Source organism: Neovison vison, chromosome 10 (assembly GCF_020171115.1).
Source record: "Neovison vison isolate M4711 chromosome 10, ASM_NN_V1, whole genome shotgun sequence".
In the NCBI taxonomy this organism is placed as follows: domain Eukaryota; kingdom Metazoa; phylum Chordata; class Mammalia; order Carnivora; family Mustelidae; genus Neogale; species Neogale vison.
The window spans coordinates 36160815-36179903 of record NC_058100.1 but is presented as its reverse complement, the minus strand read 5'-3'; the positions used below and the strand labels follow the sequence as shown (position 1 = coordinate 36179903).

At 48.5% G+C, this 19089-nt stretch overlaps 1 protein-coding gene across 3 annotated transcripts in view; it reads left to right on the top strand.

Moving 5' to 3' along the window:
• The window catches only part of POU2F1 (POU class 2 homeobox 1), a 175134-nt gene extending 164902 nt beyond the window's left edge, over positions 1–10232 (top strand). For all 3 annotated transcript variants that reach the window (XM_044266996.1, XM_044266995.1, XM_044266997.1), the window contains exons 14-16: positions 5766–6108; positions 6669–6757; positions 9839–10232. In XM_044266996.1, coding sequence (XP_044122931.1) covers positions 5766–6108; positions 6669–6757; positions 9839–10152 — 746 coding nt within the window. In that variant the 3' untranslated portion in view covers positions 10153–10232. The remainder of the gene's footprint in view (positions 1–5765; positions 6109–6668; positions 6758–9838) is intronic.
• Positions 10233–19089: the final 8857 nt, after the last annotated feature.

Genomic DNA, 19089 nt, shown 5'->3' with positions numbered 1-19089 from the left:
TTGATTTTCTGAAGAATGTAGCTATTTATTTTGTAGATGTTGTGTCTGACGTTTCTTTGTGATTAGATGCAGATTATGCAGTTTGGGCAAGAAGACCGCAGAAGTGATGTTGAGTCCTGCTTGGTGCCTGGTGTGGACGCACGTGCTGTTATCAGTCCCACTCCGGGTGGCACCGACTTTGATGGTCTGATGAAGGTGGTTTCTGTCAGGGTTTTCCATCTCGTTACTGTTTGACTCTTTACAGCAGTAAATGGGGAATTTCTTCACACCTTTGCCCACTAGTGTCCATGGATAATTTTTGCATGGATCTCTTACTGTGATTCTCAAGCAGTTCTGTTATTTCTTCTACATTCATTAGTGCCTTTCAACCGTAAGGATACACTTTTCCTTTTCCCCTGTTTATCTGTCTGTATCAGTATGGACTCAGACGTTCTTTCCATATTCAGTAGGTTAGAATCCTACTATTCCTTTTTATTTTAGCGTTCAAACTCTTTTTCATTTTGCCAGTGGGAGCCCCTTGGTGGTAGCTCCTGTGCCTTTTCGACATGTCCCTCATTCTTTGCTTTCTTAATTTTTTGGCACAAGACGTTCAGCCTCATCTTAAAGGTTCTCTGCGCCAGGCCTGGAATCAACTATTTCTTCAAGGATCCCTAGTTCTTTTTAGTGAGGGAAGGTATGCAGACGCCAGGATCTAGATGCATCATTGATACTGTGTTGTCATTGCTGCTAGGGCATCTCAATAGAAATAGGTACACGTGTGCGTATGCGTGCCTTCGTATGTGTGCTTAGACCGACACATGTAAATTCATTTTTATACATAGATCCATACATAGCTGTGTGCCCTTGAGCTACTTTTATTCAGATCCATGAGTGCATACTGAGAGCTCCATTCCAGCCCGGCACCCTAGAGTTTACTCCTTTCTGTCCGTTTTCCAGGTTAACTGCCTGCACGGTGAGGGAGCAGCCTGGCTCCCACGGTAAGAGGAGTTTCATGACCGGAATGCTGGGTCCTGTAGTGAAAACAGAGTGGTTTCAGAATGGCCAGTCCACGCCTCTAAACGGAGAGGCCCCTGAGTCGAGTTCCCTGTTTGTTTAGGGTCCTTGCCTTTAGCCTGAAAGCACGTGATCCAGAGACTGTGTAGCTGTTTGGGTTGGTTATTTCTCTGTCCTCTTCAGTGTAGCTACATTATTCACGTGAAATTCCAATATTGATACTCAATATTGGTGTTCTTCCTCTCATCCTTGTGGGGGTTTTGTAAGTATATGAGCTTATAGCATATCATGAAACATGGGTTTCAAAAGTCAGGACTATACAGAAAGTTCTCTGCAGAATAAAGTCATTCCCTTCTATTGTAATTCTCTTTCTCTGTCAACTCTGAGCTTGGAATCTCCTCGGGGCTCTGCTGATGTGAGTAATTCTCACTGCTGTCCTAGCCATCTCCTGTGCCCTTCTGGACTCCAGTTGGTTTCCCTACCACCAAATTTCAACCTCCTTCTCATTTGCAAGTCATTCCAATTTTAGTATATGTGCTGCCGAAGCGAGCACCTCATTTGTGAGTCTATCAAAATCTCAAGTCCTCTGATATCTGTCCGCAGAACTCTTACTTCCTTTTTTCTTCACCATCATTTGTAATAGGATTTTAGAAATGAAGAGGAAAGAACCATATCCTCAGTTTACCATCTTCTAAGAGAAATCTAGTCTTATTGACACAGTCGCTTTTATTTTCCAGTATTTAGCATAGTGCTTGGCAAGTGACCGCTCTCTGGTGAGCTTTCCTAGAAGAGACAGGAATGCTCGTGGTTGCACTACTCCAGAAAGACATGTGCGCGCGTGTCTCAAAGACAAAAATTCGACAGCCTTCAATAATCTCAACCAAACATGCTCTGCCCCAATTTTTTTCCCAAAACGTTGTTCCACAATGAATCCTGTGCAACCCCATACCCATTAGCAGTCCTTCCCCATTGACTCCTCACCCTAGTCCTGCTCGTCTGCTTTGTCTCCGTGGATATGCTTGTTAAGGACATTTCATACAAGTAGAATAATGTATTATTTGGTGTGTGTTTGGCTTCTTCCGTTTAGTATATAACATTTTCCAAGGTTTATCTGTCTTGCAGAATATCAGTACTTCATTCCTTTTTTCTGGTTTTGTGATATTTAAGTGTGTGGATATAACAGATTTTGTTTATCATTTATGAATTGATGGACATTTGAGTTGCTTTCCGTTTTTGGCCATTTTGAACATTGCTGCTGTGAGCATGTAGGTTTTTATGTGGACATGTTTTCAGTTCTCTTGGGTATATATTTAGGAATGGAATTGGTGCCTTATGTGGCATACTGGAGTATTATGAACAACTTTATGCCCAAAAAATAAAGGCAATTTAGATGAAATGGATAAATTCTGAGAAAGACACAGATTACCCAAACTCACTCAAAAAAAAAAAAAAGAAAGAAAACTTAAATAGACTTAAAGCAAGCAAAGTAAAGGAATCATTAATGTAAAGGCTTTCCAAAAAGAAAAGTTTAGGCCCAGATGGCTTTAGCAATGAATTCTGTCAGATATTTAAAGAAGAAATAAAGTTAATCTTCAGCTGTCTCTTCCAGAAGACAGAGGAAGGACAGCTCATTGTATGAAGCCAATATTACCTTGTTACTAAAGCCAGACAGAGATACCACACACACACACAGAAATTATAAGTCCATATCCCTTATGAAAATATACCAAAAAACACTCAGCAAATTTTAGCAAACCAAATCCATTAATGTGCAGAAAAGATTATTCATCACCACCAAGAGGGCCTAATCCCGGGAATGTAAGGTTGGTTTAATAATAACTGAACATCAGATAATGCACTACACTACGGCAGCAAAAGAAAGGACCAGAACCACAGCATCATCTCAGCAGATACAGGAAAAGCACTTGACAAAATCCAACACCCATTCATAATAAAAACCTGGAATAAAAGAGAACTTCCTCAGCAGATAAAGAATAAAGAGTATCTATTAAAAACCTACCGCTAACAGCATACTTCATGGTGAAAGACTGAATGCTTTCCCCATAAAACTAGGAACAAAGTGAGCTTTTGTCGACGAATTAATATTGTACTAGGAGGTTAGAGCCAGTTTAACAAAGGGGGAAAATGAAAAACGTCCAGTTTGAAAGAGGAAAAGTGAAACTCTGTTTGCATTATTCTGTATATATAAAAGTCCCAAGGAGTCCACATACCAAAAAAACTATTAGGATGAATAAATGAATTTCGTGTTGTTGCAGGATACAAGATCAACATGTAAGAGCCCATTGCATTTGTACACGCTATCAGTGAGCGTGTACGAAAATGAAACTACAAAAATAATTTTATTCACAATGACTTCAAAAAGAATAAAATACTTGGGAATAAATCTAACAAAAGAAGTGTAAGACTTAAACAGTGAAAACTGCAGTTTGCTGAGAGAAATTAAAGAATGTCTAAATAATGGAGATATTCCATGTTCGTGGTTTAGAATATTTTTAAGATGACAGTATTCTCTGAATTGATCTATAGATTCAGTACAAGTATAGTAAAAATTCTAGCAATTTTCTTGCAGTAATTATGATAAACTCATCCTAAATATATATGGAAGGGACCCAGAATAGCCGAAACAATTTTGAAAAAGAATGAAGATTGAAAGTACATTGAAATTTCCTAGTAGTACAAAGGTAAATGAGAAAAGACATTTGCCTTTCTAGATAGAACAGGGGCAGTTCTTCCAGGTGTCAAAAGTGGAAGCGTGTGAACCTGCCCAGCGTAGGACCCAGCACAACCTCAGGGGCTCAGAGGGAGAGAGTGATCAGCTAGATTTAGAACTGAAGCAGTAACAGAGCCTGATTAATGACACAGGTGTAGCTTATTTAGCGAAAACCGCAATAAAGAGGCAATTTTATCTGTTTTTGAGAAGGGGGAAAGAGGAATACATGGTCCCTTTTTGATAAGCAATAAGAAAGAGGTGTTTATGGGATTCACTGAGACCACGTAACGCTTCTGCGCAGCAGAGTGGGGGCCGGAAGAGCAGACTCGTACCGAAACAGATGTCTGATTTCTTCCCAGCTCCTTGCCGTGTGAAAGAAACACTTCCTTAGAGCTAAAATGAGGAGAGTCGAATTCTGGATGTTCTTAGTATAGACCAGAAGGCTCAAAAATAGATTTTAGGAGGACAGAACTGAATTTTTTAAGAGAGAGTCTTTCTTCTTTAGCTTAGTGATAGATTTTACCACCAAAAAAGTTATCTTTTACATAAGGTCTTTGTTTCAATGTATTTATGGGTTTGAAATATTTATTTTGATTGGTCTAGTTCTTCTATAATGTATCAAGTCTTTTATACCTCACAGAAATACTACGCTGAAAATTTATAGGCGCTTTTTGTCTTCTTGAGCTCTCTGTCCTGAGAAAATACCTCTGGGGTTCTGCTTTATACATATATATATGGTTGGGGAGACCCTAGAACATAGTGAGCGTCCGTGAATTAGGTTCCAGCTGGTGTAGGCAGCCCGCGTTTGTGATTATGTGGCATTTACTGAGAACTGACAGAGAGGGCCTCTTCTCTAGTGCCTTCTGTAAATAGCATCAGAATTGCAGCTCACTGGGGACGGCTGGCATCTGCTTTATGGAAGGTTTTCTATCCTATGACTGCCTTATGAGTCATTTCTGCTTTGGGCAGAGAGACTATTCTTTTCGTCACACTTGCCTCTGTGACTCCACAGGCCTAACTTCTAGACATATTTTAGACCTCTGTTGGCCAGCGTGGCAGGCACTAGCCATCTGTGGTTTTTAAGCACATATAATGGGGCTAGTTCTAATTGAGATGTGCTATTACATATAAATCACACACTATTTTCAAAGACTTAATATAAAAAAAAAACTTTTTTGAGACTGATTTAATGTTAAAATGATAATATTGTGGAAATAGTTTAACCTATTCCTTTTTAATATTTTCAGTAGGACCACTGGAAAATTTTAAATTACATAATTATTTAAGTTTCTGTTGGACAACATTGATCTCGAACATTAAGTAATTCCAGTGAATGTGTTTTAGTTTCCAGCACTATATTTATAATGTCAGTTAGTTGTTTGTATACAAATGTTTCTTCTCCTTACAACAAAAAGAAGTTTGGGCATCTTGATTCTTTTTGTAATGGTCTCTCAAATAACAGTTTCCTCGAGCTTCATTTTCATTCTTTCATGAGACTCATCATCCCCTTGCGTGTCACTGTCTCCAGGAGTGGGGACGCGTTTCCGACAAGAGCTGATCTTCAGCGCGGAACAGCTCCGGAAATACTGGGGCGCGGCCGCAGCTGTCCCCCGCTGTCCCCCGCTGTCCTTGTTGACGCGGAGCTTCAGAGGAACACCCAAGTTTGAGTTCGCGCCTTCGCTGTCTTGTTCTGATTTTTCTAGCGAGGCCACTGCAGTTTCTGATGGAAACCGCTTCTCAGGGGCCAGGACTCCGGCGTGTTTCCTGCCCAGACCCGTCCCGCCCCGCCGGCGGGTTCCTGATTTCTCCACCTGCGCGACTCGGGCGCCGCTCGCGTGGCGGCTGTGGCGCTCGCGCCTCCTCAGGGAGGGATCGCGGTTTGGGCTCTCAGATGTCGGTTTCCACAGAACCGCTTCGGGGGCAGGGACACCCCCGCGAGAGGCCACCGGGCGGCCGGTGACCGGTCACCGTGGGGTCGGGACGCGGCCGAACGCAGGCCCTGGCGAGCGCGGAGGCTCACGCTGTCTGCCTCGGCCCGCAGGCAGCTCGGACAGCGCGCCCAGCAGCACCGCCACCGTCATCTCCACGGCGCCGCCCGCCGCCGCCGCCGCCGCCTCCCCGTCGCTGAGCCCCTCCCCGTCGGCCTCGGCCTCCACCTCCGAGGCGTCCAGCGCCAGCGAGACCAGCACGACCCAGACCGCCTCCACGTTGTCCTCGCCCCTCGGGACCAGCCAGGTGATGGTGACCGCGTCCGGGCTGCAGACGGCCGCCGCCGCCGCCCTCCAGGGGGCCGCCCCGCTGCCGGCCAACGCCAGCCTCGCCGCCATGGCCGCGGCCGCCGGCCTCAGCCCGGGCCTCATGGCGCCCTCGCAGTTCGCAGCTGGGTAAGCAGCGCCCGCCTCGGTGGCGTCCCGCAGCCGCTGGGGGCCCTCCCTGCGCTCGCTCTTGGGGAGACGCCGGGCCCCCCGACTCTCCTTAAAGCTGTGGGCGCTGGGGAACCGGCCGCGGGGGGGGGGGGGGGCGGGGGGCGGCCGCGCCGGGGCTTCCTCGCCAGGACGAGGACGGGACCCGCCCGCCGCCGGCCGCTTCGCAGACCCACACGACCGAGCGACGAGATCCCGGTTTACTGTCAAGCGTGGAAGGGTCGCTTGAAATACGGTCCTTTCTCTGGCACTTTTGTGTTTTGTTCTGGAAAAGGGGAGAGACGGTCCTTGAAAGAAGAGTCACCAGAACCGCGGGTTTTAGGCCTGGGGGTTTCCTGCCCTTATTTGGCTGCGTGCCGGGAGCAGCCGGAAAGCACGAGGCAAGCCCTGTTCCCGCAAGGAGGGTGACAGAGACGTCCTTGCCCTCCGAGCCCCGTTGCCCTTGCCCTTGTCCCTCCGGCATGTGAGCTCAGCCGGGCAGCCGCGCCGCGTAACGAGTGACCCCTCTTTTGGCCTTGCAGAGGTGCCTTACTCAGCCTCAACCCAGGGACCCTGGGCGGCGCCCTCAGCCCGGCCCTCATGAGCAACAGCACCCTGGCGACCATCCAAGGTCAGTGGCACGGCCCCCTCGCGGCGCTCTGCTTTCGCTCGCTTTCTTGTTAACCGGGGGAGTTTGCTGTGCTCCAGCGAAGGTGGCGGGGGAGCTGGGTTGGTGATGCCGATGAACCCCACGACCAAGGAAACGTCCTTGTAGAGGACGCGGTATAGGGGTTCGTGTGTAAGAACAGGGCGTGTGCTTAGTTGTTAGTGTTAGAAGAAACGAGGACTCCGTGTTGCCGTCCATCTCCTTAGGTGAGCAGACGTGGAGGCAGGATTCCCCCCCGACAGACCCCCGACAGACTGACCTAAGTAGACAACCAAGACCCAGCCCAGGCAGACTTGACCCAGAGACAGCCTCCGGTCCCCGCCGCGCCCCTAAGAGCGGCTGTATGAGAAGGTCCCGGAGGGAGTTAACTTTGAAGCCCGTTCTGCGGACTCCGGGCGCACTTTCCTTTGTTGGGTTCTGCCCTTTGCCCGTCCCCGTCAGCACAGCACACGCAGGCCCCTGGACGGTCTCCTGCCGAGGCCCGCCGGTCGCCTTCGGCCTCCGCGTGCTGTCCAGGCGGGAGCTGCTCCTTCCAGACGGGAAGGGTTTCCCTTATTTGGCTTCGGAGCTTTGTGTCTGAAGATGCCGTTAGGTGATTCAGGAGGACAACCTGAGACATCAGTTCCTGGGGCCAAACAAGCCGTTAGCCAACCTCAAGTCCGACCAGTGTTTCCCGAATGGTGTGTGCAGTCTGCGGTAGCGAGTGGGAGGGACGGACGCATCTAAGACGTGACCTCGGTCACTTTCTAGGGTTCCTAGACCCAGTTCCAGCCACCGTGCCCTCCCCACCCCCTGCAGCGAGCAGCTGTCGCATACCAGCAAGGTGTCGGAGAGTTCAAGTGGACTCCGATACCGTCTCCCGAGAGGCAGCGCCCGACATCCCGGCTCGGGGTCCAGCCGTACGACGCTGCTCCCGTTTCCCCTTCAGACCGCGGTCGCAGGCCCGGGCCTTCCCGGGGCTTTCTGACCAGCCACAGATCCAAGGGCCCCGCAGTCTCCTCCTTAGGCTGCGTCCCGTGCTCGGCTCGCAGAGCTCAGGGAAGCCGTTGCTTATGCTCAGCAGCTTGTGAAAGGGCACGAGGAAGGGCCAGGTCGGCAGCCAGAGGGGAAGGCGCGGCAGGTGGGGTCCCAACCCGAGCAATCTCTGTCCAGGGGAAGCTTGGGGCCTGGCTCGGTGGCAGGTAGAAGTTTCCGGGTTCTCCCAGAGGGGAAGCTCTCCAAAAAAGACCCAAAGCTGTCCTCTTGGGTTTTAACAGAGGCTTCATGACCGTCATGAAGTCACGAAGTCCCTGGCCCTTGGCAGAGTCAGGCCCCGTCCCCTCTCCCATCCCGCGAGGCTGGGGGTGGGACTGCAAGTTCCGACCCTCTGGTCGCCTCATTTGTCTTGGGGCAGCCAGTCCCTACCCTTGGGTGGGGTCCAGAAGCCACCTTCCCTGATACTAAGACACCCATTCCACCTTTCTGGCACTGAAGCGTTCTCAAGAGCTGTGGATGTCGACTCGATCTCCCTAAGAATTACTAATTTGGTCACTCAGGTGACTCAATGACCAAATCCGTATTTCTTATAAATCGTTATGTGACGATTGGCTTACGTTATATTGGGTTTCTCATTGACTAAATCATATGTAAAATTGATGGTTAGGGCTGTAAACTTTTTGATATGAGGATTTCGTTCTGGCATAAGATTTGTGATAAATTACTTTTCCTCTTGCGTGAGGGTGTACCTCTGGGCTCTAGTGATGCCACAAAGGCAAATGCCTTCTGCAGGGCCCAGCTGAGATTAGAACGAGTACTTTCTGGGAAGCTCTGCAACTGTTTGATTACTAGAAGCCTAGAACCTCAGAAAATGTCAGGCTACGCCAAGTCTTGTTAATCTTGCTCTTTGTTTTTGTTTTTTTTTTGTTTTTTCTTGTTTTTTTTAAAGATTTTATTTATTTGACAGAGATCACAAGTAGGCAGAGAGGCAGGCGGGGGGTGGGGAGGAGGCAGGCTCCCTGCCTAGCAGAGAGCCCGATGCGGGGCTCGATCCCAGGACCCTGAGACCATGACCTGAGCCGAAGGCAGAGGCTTTAACCCACTGAGCCACCCAGGTGCCCCTAATCTTGCTTTTTGTATGCCATGTCCAGAGTCAGAGACTTTCCCTTCAGTCCCCCTAGCTTGCTTTATGTATTGTTAGAAATGAACCAGATTTTTAGTGCCATTAGAAAACCCTTCAGATCTTCACGTGCAGATGTGGTTATATGGGTGGGAGGGCCATGGCGGGTTGTCAGATCGCAGAAGAAGGGATTAAATGAGAGTGCCCAGTTATTTAGAAGTCCGGTGATACCTTCTGTGGGGACAGAAGTGACAGTGTCGCAGAGAGATTCTCCCTCATGAGAGCAAGTCCTAACCTTAGTGAGCCCCTTAGGGCCCCTCCCCCCAATCTGTGCTGTCCGCATCCCTCCCTTTCTGCGTCCTCCTCCTCCTCCTCCGTAGGAGTCCTGCGAGTCAGATGTGATGCCTCAGCAAGGGCAGCACTAGGCGCACCTTACACTTTATTTGGTTATAGATAATGATTTTAGCACTAAAGTCATTTGGAAAGATGGTTTTCATCTTTTTTTTTGAAGTGCTCAGATTTATGAATAATGCCAGTTGGCTAAAAGCAAATTATATTTTAATGCCCCAGTCACTGTACCTAGTTTGCCTTTTGATTCAAAGTGTAAAATCAGCACTCTTCATTAAAGATGAAATTATCAGACTTAATATTAATACTCCTTGGAGGGCGAGGCCCCGAGACGGCCTGGCAGCTCGGCTTTGCTCGTTCCTGGCCCCCCAACCTGTGCTGCTTGCGCCCATTCGTTCAAATACAGCAGTTCAGACTCTCCCAGAATTACAGATGCGCTTCAGTTGGTGGCAGGAGAGCGCTGGGATTAAGATACCAAGTCAATTAAGGGTTGCCCTTTTCCACCGAGGCTGTGGGAAGACGACATTAGATGTGCTACTTGGCTTCTCTAGAATGGTTTTAACGTTCTCCTTTCTGCCTGTTTGTGGGGGTTTTGTCTGTAGCTCTTGCCTCTGGTGGCTCCCTTCCAATAACGTCACTGGATGCCACTGGGAACCTGGTCTTTGCCAATGCAGGCGGAGCCCCCAACATCGTGACTGCCCCCCTGTTCCTGAACCCTCAGAACCTCTCTCTGCTCACCAGCAACCCCGTGAGCTTGGTCTCTGCCGCCGCAGCCTCCGCAGGGAACTCTGGACCTGTAGCCAGCCTTCACGCCACCTCCACCTCCGCCGAGTCCATCCAGAACTCTCTCTTCACAGTGGCCTCCGCCAGCGGGGCCGCCGCCGCCACCACCACCACCGCCTCCAAGGCACAGTGAGCCGGCTGGGCTGCGCGGGGCTGCCACCAGCCGTGTCCACTCGCAGCACGATGGGCTGCCGGCCAGGCTGACACTGAAAAATGTGATCGGCTTCCTCTTGCCATGTTTCCGCAGCAAGGGAGAGAAGGGAGAGGAGGAGGAAAACGCATACCAGAACAAAAGGAGGGAGAAAGGACAACATTTGCCTAATTTTGTAATAAAACACTGTCTTTTCAGGATTGCTTCATGGATTGGAGAACTTTCTAACCAAAAAGTTTAAAAAAAAAAAAAAAAGCAGAAACAAAAAATCAAAAACAAACAAACAAAAAAAGAAGTGAAAGGACTACTTATCATTTCCAGCAGTCGTGATGACAAGTTAAGGTGGGTTACCAATTCCAATATAGGAAGGGGATTTCTTGTTTGTCTAAATTTTTTTTTCTTAAAAAAAAAAAAATCATTTTTATGGGTCTGTTGTACAGGCCATTAAGTCATAACAAGGTGTTTATAATCGTATCAATTGTGTTGGGGGTTCCTTTCTTAACTGGTACAATTTAGGCAGGCCTGTATTACTGTATCTCTATTATTATTGTTGTTATTGTTTTTTATATATATATATATAGTTTGGACATGTTTATCTCTTGCTCCTGGATCCTATTTCAGTGAGCTCCCACACTGTGGGGAGGGTGGGTTTGGGGGTCAGGGGAGACTTACGTTCTTAACTGCGGGGAATGTTCTTGCTGGTTTCCTTATCCTTGATGACTCTTACAGAGGTGCTAGAAAATTATTTTCTTTTGCCACTTATGCAAGAGGCTTGGTGCAGAAGCTGAAGGCAGTGTGTGCAAACACGCCCACTCCACACACGCCCCCTCCCCCCGTCAGGTGGTGCCTTCGGAGCACTTTTGTGTAGGAAGGAATTCCTGCTGAACTGTAGCTCTCACTCACCCCAGATCACTGAATGACCCTGAGGCCCAGGTCCTGCGGCGCACGGGTGCTGCTTCCGCGACTTCCCGTGGGGACTGCCGCGCGCGCAGCAGGGCAGGATCTGGGCCCAAAGCGCAAAGACTACTGCAGACCCCTGACTGGGCGGTTCTCCTGATTTCGTATCTCCTGAAAAATGCTCCTACTGTTGGTGTGTTGGTTTGTGTGTTTCCATTTCGTGGAAGCTTTTCATCCAAACTTCCCTTCACTGACTTGGCAAAGAGGGACTGGTTGACTGAGATTGGGAAACTGCCCTTCTTTTGTTTTCCGAAGGAAGCCCCTAGACGGCTGCCATCAGCTCTGTATTCCCAAAGAGGGTGATGAGAGGAGTCGGAGGCTCCCCCTTGCCCCCCGCCGCAGACCTCTCTTTCCCGGGCCGGCGCGGCCACGCCTCTGAGCCGAGTCCCTCCCCGCTTCCGCGGCCGGAGCGCGCACCGCTGGCTGGGCACGGGGTCTTGAGAACCTCTGAAGGCCTCTGAGCAGGAACTTTGCACACACCTCAAGTGTCTCCTTGGTTTGTTAGTGAGGCCCCAGCTATGCTCCAGCTAGGCGGGTCACAAGGGCGGTCCACGTCTGGCTCTACGGCGGAGGAAGGGATTAGCTTCTGGAATTGTTGGCAGGGAGTTCTAGACTATGTAAACGAGCCCGTGGAAAGGAGGAGGTGATGGAAGTCGATGCAGAGGAATGAGGGTAACGTGGACATTCAGTTCCCCTTCGTGCCGCACGCGGTGAGGACGGTATCTGTACCCGAACGGTTCCCGGAAGACCGGATCGCTGCGCTGGGGCTCGTCTGAGCTCCCCTTCGTGTTGGAGGTCACGGTTCCCGCGCGCTGTCCGTGTGCTCGCTTCTGTCTCCGGTGGCCTGAGACTGCACTTGCGCCCCTGCTTTCGAGCTGGGGTCTCGGAGAGGGTGTACAGGTCATCTGCGTTCTGAGTGTTCCGCTTGTGTCCCCGAGGGAGCTTGGGGTCTGCGTATCTGTCTCTTTGCGGCGTCGGGAAAGGCGGTGACCGGGACACGGTGTGTGTGTTTCTTCGTGGTCGTCCAGGTGGGAGACAGGCACCTTAACAGTAAAAGGCCGGAAACATTTGTAGTCCCTTTGTTAGTCGTTCTTTTGTTGCTTCTGCCTTCCTGTTTTATTTCAGAGTATTTAATTATCAACCTAAATTTCCTCTTCTCACTGTTCACCTTCCCTAAAATCCCTCCAAAATCCGCGAACTGCAAGCAGGGAAACTAACAAATGTCCATCCACCTTTTTAATGTGTGGTGTGTGTTGTTTTGTCTTTTATGTTGTTGTTGTTTTTAACTAAGCTTGAACCAAAGTCAATTTTTAGCAAGCTGCTGTACTAATGGACTAGTTTATAACGTGCATTTCAGACACATTGAGGAGATAGATGCTACTGACAATTTCTTTTCTCATTTGTCTTTATTAATTTTATATAAAAGTTGCTGCTTGTTTTAATCATTTATGTTGGTAAATCGTAATATCCTCTGGGCAGACATTAACTTGATTTTAACTAGTTTATTTAGTTCGGTGTGTAAATAGAAGGGCAGTGTCAGTTACTAGTTTCTCTCCTCTCCATCTTGCTGTTTCTCTGATGTAGTTACGTTTACTCTTTTATCCTGACTTGACATCTCTGACTTTAGTCTGTGCAAATGGTTTAGGGCTCTCAGTGAGACTGTGGCTGCCCTTTGGAGCGATCCCTCCCCTGGGGGTGGTAAGTTAGGAGGACGGGTTCAGGGAGGGAAATGCTGATGCCCGCCGTCCTGGATTAGAGGCTCCAGCATTAATTTCCCAAAACGGCTACCAAAGGAAGTGTGGAGTCCTCGGGGACTCACATCCAGCGGGTGAAAAGGAAGGGCAAGGAAAGGCTGTGCTTGCTCGTTTGTTTTCCTGTGTGGTTCAAAAGATGCCCCCTCTCCCAGGTACGATTCGCCAACAGATTTCAATATTCTAAAAGATATTAAGCTTTAAATGTCAGTACAACGGCCTTCTATTCCCTGCCCTGTGTGTGTGTTCTCCGGTCATCCTGGGATAGGGGTATTCTGCCTTTCGATGTGTGCGGATCACTTTTTGAGTATAAACCTTAAACCAGCGTAAAAATCTGTGTTTAAAAGAAATAAATCCTTAGACAAAGGTAACTTTAAAAAATTTTCTCATTTTTTTCCTTAAAGACAGGTTGTAAAATGAAAGGCACATCTGCACATGTACACGTGGAACACTATCACTTTGTTGACAGGTGTTTAGCTTAACGTCGCCTCCCCATCAGCACCCCTAGACAGGCTCCTGATCGTAGTTTCACGACCCAACCTTTAGTCCTTTTTTACTTTATATTTCTTTATCATCTCAAGAAATGCTTTTTGCTTTGAATGACTCTCCGAAGCGAAGGTACTCAGACTTGACTTTTAACCCCCTTATATGGGACAGTCTAGAAATTAAGGGGGCCCTTTGATCAAAAAGAGGTGTTTGGTAGTTTCTGCGTTTCTCAGCAGATGGGCCAGATAGGTCATCATTAACTCATTGTACATTCTAATTTTATCCCCCCTAATGATTATGCAAATTTTATTTCATTCCTGAATTTGGTGAATACATATTAAACCAAAGACTAATTCTGAATGCATTTATGGTGATACTGTATTTGCCCATGGTAATGGGCCCTCCCTAGGGAGTGGTGAATGTAACTGAATCCTGCGTATCACAAGCAGGCAGTTTGGACATGAACTTTATACCCTGTATGAATCTGAAGGACAGAGCAGAAAGACCTAGAAAAGGGCTTTTCATAGGAACAATATTATTGTTCCTACTTTAAGAAATAAGTTGAGTGCTATATTAGTTTAAATGTTTCTGAAATTATATAGGCAGCTTTTTAGAATTAAAAAAATGTTCATCTCCATTACCTGATGCAGTACACACTTCCATTTATTTGATAAGAACGACCAATACCATCCCAATTTACTCAACTTATTACTCAAGAAATGGAACCAAAGTAATCCAACTTTGATTTTGCGTAGGACCGTGCTCGCTTCGGCAGCACATAGACTGATTCTGTGTAGGACCATACCGATCTGTACTTCATGGTGGCATTATTAGAAATTAAGTTTTTTTAAGGGAAAATAAGGTTAGAATTAAAAGATTTTTAGTGAGATTATCATGCTGTTTTGTTCTACATAGTTCATCCATTCTTGGGGGAAAAAAGCACAATTATACCTCTTTTTTATATTATTTTGTCCTATTCTCCCTCATGTAAATGGGAAGATGGGGGAACCCAACCTATATTACCCAGAAGCACAGACATTGCTTGATGCAATATTTAAGGTCAGCCCAATCTTTAACATTAAATTTCCTATTTAAATGGCAGGGAAAGCGGGATACATTTGCAAATACAGGAAATCACTGCAGATGTTTCAAGTTCTAAATCCTGATGGTAAACATCGAATTAGTGTGTAACAAACACCTGGCTCACAGAAGAAACTGTGTAGCTCATAGTCTAAAGTTGTTCCCATCCCTTGTCATCGTCACAAAACTTTCTTTGGGGGGGGGCAAAACCCCTTGAGCGGAAGAAAAGGGAGAAGTGCTGGTGCGGAGTCTACGGGCACCGCAGACTGCTGGTGGCAGGCGGTGGCGTGACAGGGAGGCGCGCCCACCTGGCCTCCCGCCGGCCGCACCCTTGGGCCGCAGACCCCTTAGGGGCACCCCGCTGGTCAGTCTGCAGCTTGAGAACCCTCAGTTAAAGAAGAGCCTCAACAACTTAGTATGAGACGCTGGCCACTTTTTCATTAAAGCAGCATTTAAGTGGATGACTTTAAAGCTTTATTTATTCCTCAAACCATGATTATTGGAACTGAAAATGTTGAGAGACCGTCAGTGCTAACGGAGAAAATGACTAAAGTCCTGAAATTTAGTTACTCAAATGGGCAAGAACGGACGGATGACTCTGCTCAGAGCCGCAGTGAGTGCGTGTGTGCGTGTGTGCGTGCGCGCGCGCAGAGGCCTGTCGTGTGTGACATTGTTCATGTCGTCCCAGCCCTGGCCATTCTGATGTCATTTTCTGGCTTAAGACATTTTGATGACAACGCTATAAAATGGTAAATCTTTCTTAAGCATTTACCTTCATTTTTGAGAAGGAAAAGGAATCTTTTGCCGTCGTTTAAGGACAGGAAGGGCCGCCGTGAGGCAGGACGCAGGACGCAGCACGCATGTGAGCTTGGACGGGCCTAGGGGGACTAGACTGCTTCGGCCATGGGGAGCTGATACTAATCCTCTTCTGCCTCATTCTTTTCTTAATCCAAAGAGATGGATTTCCAGTAGGATCTTTGAAGGATTTCATGAGGAGGGCAGAGAAGGTGTTTGCTCCTCAGATTTGTCCCGTATGCAGCCCGATTTGCGTCCGGTTCGTGAGCGGGTGCTTGCTTCCGCCCGTCCGTGGCCGTGCAGCTCGGAGCTCCTGGTTCTGGTCTTCGGCCTACTCGTAGCCTTCTCTCAAAGCAGCAGCTTGAGTGGCTCTTACTCTGATTCTCCATGATTCTGTGACCCGGAGCTCCTTTCCCTCTTCCCTCTCTCCCTCTCCTTTTCGAGTGGGATACCTTAATCTGCGAGGGTAATGCTGGTGGGTAACAGCTAGCTTCTGGCACCTTCATAAAATACCTCAGTGTAGCTTAGCATTGTTGCAGACCTGGTTTTAATCTAAAAACCAAATAAATATAAAAGAAGAAAACTTTATAAATAGTGGAAATAATTCTAGCTGTAGCATTTAGTTGAACTGATGTTATTATGATTGATAAACATGATCGATGCTGTATGTATTCGGGTCCTGTTTATAGGTTACAGTTTATAGGGTTAGGGAGGGTTGGGTGGGGAGAGGAGAAGTTGGTTATGTTAGAAGGAAAATGTTACTCATGTGTGTTTGTTTTTCCTTATACCTGTCTTGCCAAAGGAAACTTAATTACCCCTGTGATGGGTTTGGGATTCCCTGGCCTCGCCCTGGTCAGCCCCGCGCTGTGCTGTGCCGTGGTGGCAGGCAGGTCACACGTGGGTTGTCCTGGAGGTTCAGGGTCCTCGAACACATTGAAATTCCTTCCTATGGTCGCCCTTGCCCCTGCCCCCCAGGCCCTGCCATCCTCGCCTAAGGATCATTACCTCTCTCTGTAGCAAGAGCTTAGGCGAAAGATGCATGAGCGGCCGTCAGGGGGTGTGTGTGAGAAGGGGAGGCAGAGCTGGGCGGCGCCATGACTGGGAGAGGAGAGATGAGGGCGGGGACATCCTAATCGAGGACAGTTAAAGTCAAACAGGTTCTTTTTGTCACCCTCTCTGTCATGTTATTGAATGTTGTGCTGGTAGCCCAACATTTTAAAACTCTACTTCCTCTTTCCCTGCCTAAGGCTAATTCTGTCTAGACCAAAAATGCAAACAGAAGTAAAACCAGACCAAGCAGTTGGAGGCCAGCTTGCTTGCCTCACACGTGCGACTTGAGGCGTGACCTTTGGGGACCCGCAGGTCAGTGAGGTTGAGGAGCGTATCGTTCTCGGTGCACATGTGAATGAGAAATGATGCTGGTGTGGGAGAAAGTGAAGATCCCTTTCTGTCCAGACAGGCCGTCTTGGCTCTTCACGTTCAGATACAGACTACAGCTCCGAAAAGGTTATTTTTAAATAAACCATCCATCTCACAGAACTTGAGTGGGATTTGGTTTGGACACCAAAGACACTGCTATGTCACTGTTTATTCTTAGGTTTTCAAAACGAGCAGAGAATAGGAATCAAAGGCTGATGTTTGGAAGAAGTTGCACCTGTGTCTCCTTCCTGTCCCTCTCGCCTCTGTTCTCTCCTCCCTGACCCCCTTTCTGAAGGAAGTCTTGTTGCTCATCCTGGCTTTGGAAAACAGACTTTCACTTCACTCCGTGCGCTCTGTGAGGATGGAGAGTCGCGCAGCGTAGCCGTGATGGTCTTACAATTGCTGGCAAACTGGGGGGGAGGGCGAAAAGATGGAGGTAGAAATTTTTTTATTTCCCTTTATCTAACACTTATAAATAGAACCAGTACAGCCTGTTTGAATTCAGCTGATACCTAGATGTGCTGTCTCTGTTGTGTCACTTGTAAGGGATAAGCATTTTCAAGAGCAGGATTACATGGAGAATCAAAAGCCTTTCCTTTACTCTCCCAGGGAGCTGTATGCCTCCAAAATGGTTTTATACATGGTTCTAGAGAGTTTTATATATGAGTTCTAGAGAGTTCCGAAGTTCGCTGTCTTGGTGTACTCTTGATGGGACATCTCTTCCTCTCTGAATAGTCTGTCCAGAAATGATCAGGTTGCAGAAGTTCATGAAAGCTTTACTAATACTCCGGTGGTTCTGCCATTATATGAAAGTGGTATTAATCTTGTGTGACTTTCCAAAGCGCTAGGTAGGTTTGTAAGTAGGTGATCGGGCTATTGAGGCAAGAGCACGCCACGCAGACATTAAGGAAAACAAGGTGCGCGTGACGGAGCGCCACTCTGAGCCTGGAAGTGAACCTCCCCCGGCTGGGGAGGGAAGGCGTCCCCGCATCTGCCCGCTCTGCACAGGGCTCTGTCGCCTGGCACCACCTTCTGGTTCAAACCCAGGACACTGTCAAAACGTTCAGACCCCAAAAGTAATTTACCGTAAAAAAAAAATGTTGAGGTCTGCTGCAAAGTTCCCCTGTGTTTTCTTTGTTGACTTGTTCATCCTTGTTTTAAGTTGGCCACGAGCTTACAAAAGCAGCTTTTAAGGCTTCTTTCCTGACCCGGCAACAGCACTGAGCTCTCACATTAGATCCCGAAGTCTGCAGGCAGACAGCCGGAGAGCGTGCTGTGTGCGCACAGGAGACATCCAGACGCTTCTTGCAAGTTGGAATCTCCTTGGAATGAAACAGTGAGAGATGACAGAGCCCAGGAGAGCAGAGACGATGCTCCTGCCGAGCCCTCCCTGTGTCTCCAGGTCTGACAGTACAGCAGGAAAGGAAACGCACTTTCAGAGGCTGACGTGTAGGCGGTTCTGTCAGGAAAGGCTGTGGCCGTAGGCATGTGGGGGTGCCACGTCTCTGGCTCCAGTGGCGCCCAGGTCTGCAGAAGGCTCGGACCTTCCTAAGAGTGGAGCGGACTGATGCCCGCCTGCGTGTGTTGAAAGCCGCAAACCCTGGGGGTGGGGGGTGGGGGCGGGCAGGGGCCGCGGGGAGGAAGGAGCAGAAGACTTTGCAGTCCTACAACATGGGTGCTCGGCGACATCCGTGGGGCGGTGCCCCTGAGACAAAGGGAGAGGCCAGGCTTCCTCCAGCCTCTCACCTCGGCCTCAGGGAGCAGATGCGCATTACTCAGACGCGGGGAGGGCGGGCGCCCTCTGCAAGGGAACGGACGTCCCCTCCCACGTTAGACTGGAGGCCCGGACCCGTCCTCCGCCGTAGTAGCAAAGGCTAGGTGAGGGAGTCGGGGGCTTCTGCCCACCTCAGTCCGCGAGCTGTCGTATACCTCATTTCTAACTCATGGTTGAGTAACTTGCTTTAACTTTCGCTAAACCCTACAGAGTTGCCAAGTCCGCCCTCCCTCCTCTAAGTAACGTTGAACTCTGGCCTATAGCATCACGGGACCTGCAGCCTAGGGTGGGACCTCCTCAAGCCTCTGAATGTCGCTGCTGAAAAGCTACTGCAAACCGAGGGCAAATTGCAATCTTCTATTTCCTTTTGTTGCAAGGGGTCTTCACAGGTCTCTTAACATCTCCTGTCCCCGCCACCCTGCGTGCGGGGGGCTGGCCCGCTCTCCACGCCCCGCCCCTCCTGCGTCAGATGTCCCTGGTGGTGTGGAGGCCATCCCCTTCCTCTCTGAGGCCTCAGGGTTCTGCTTATTTTCAGGACTTTGGGTGGAAGGGAAAAGACACCAAAGGCTCCTTTAAGCTGACTGCTGCATACACACTTCACTTTTTTTTCTTTGGCATGACCAAAAAAAAAAAAATCCAAATATTTAAGTTTTTATT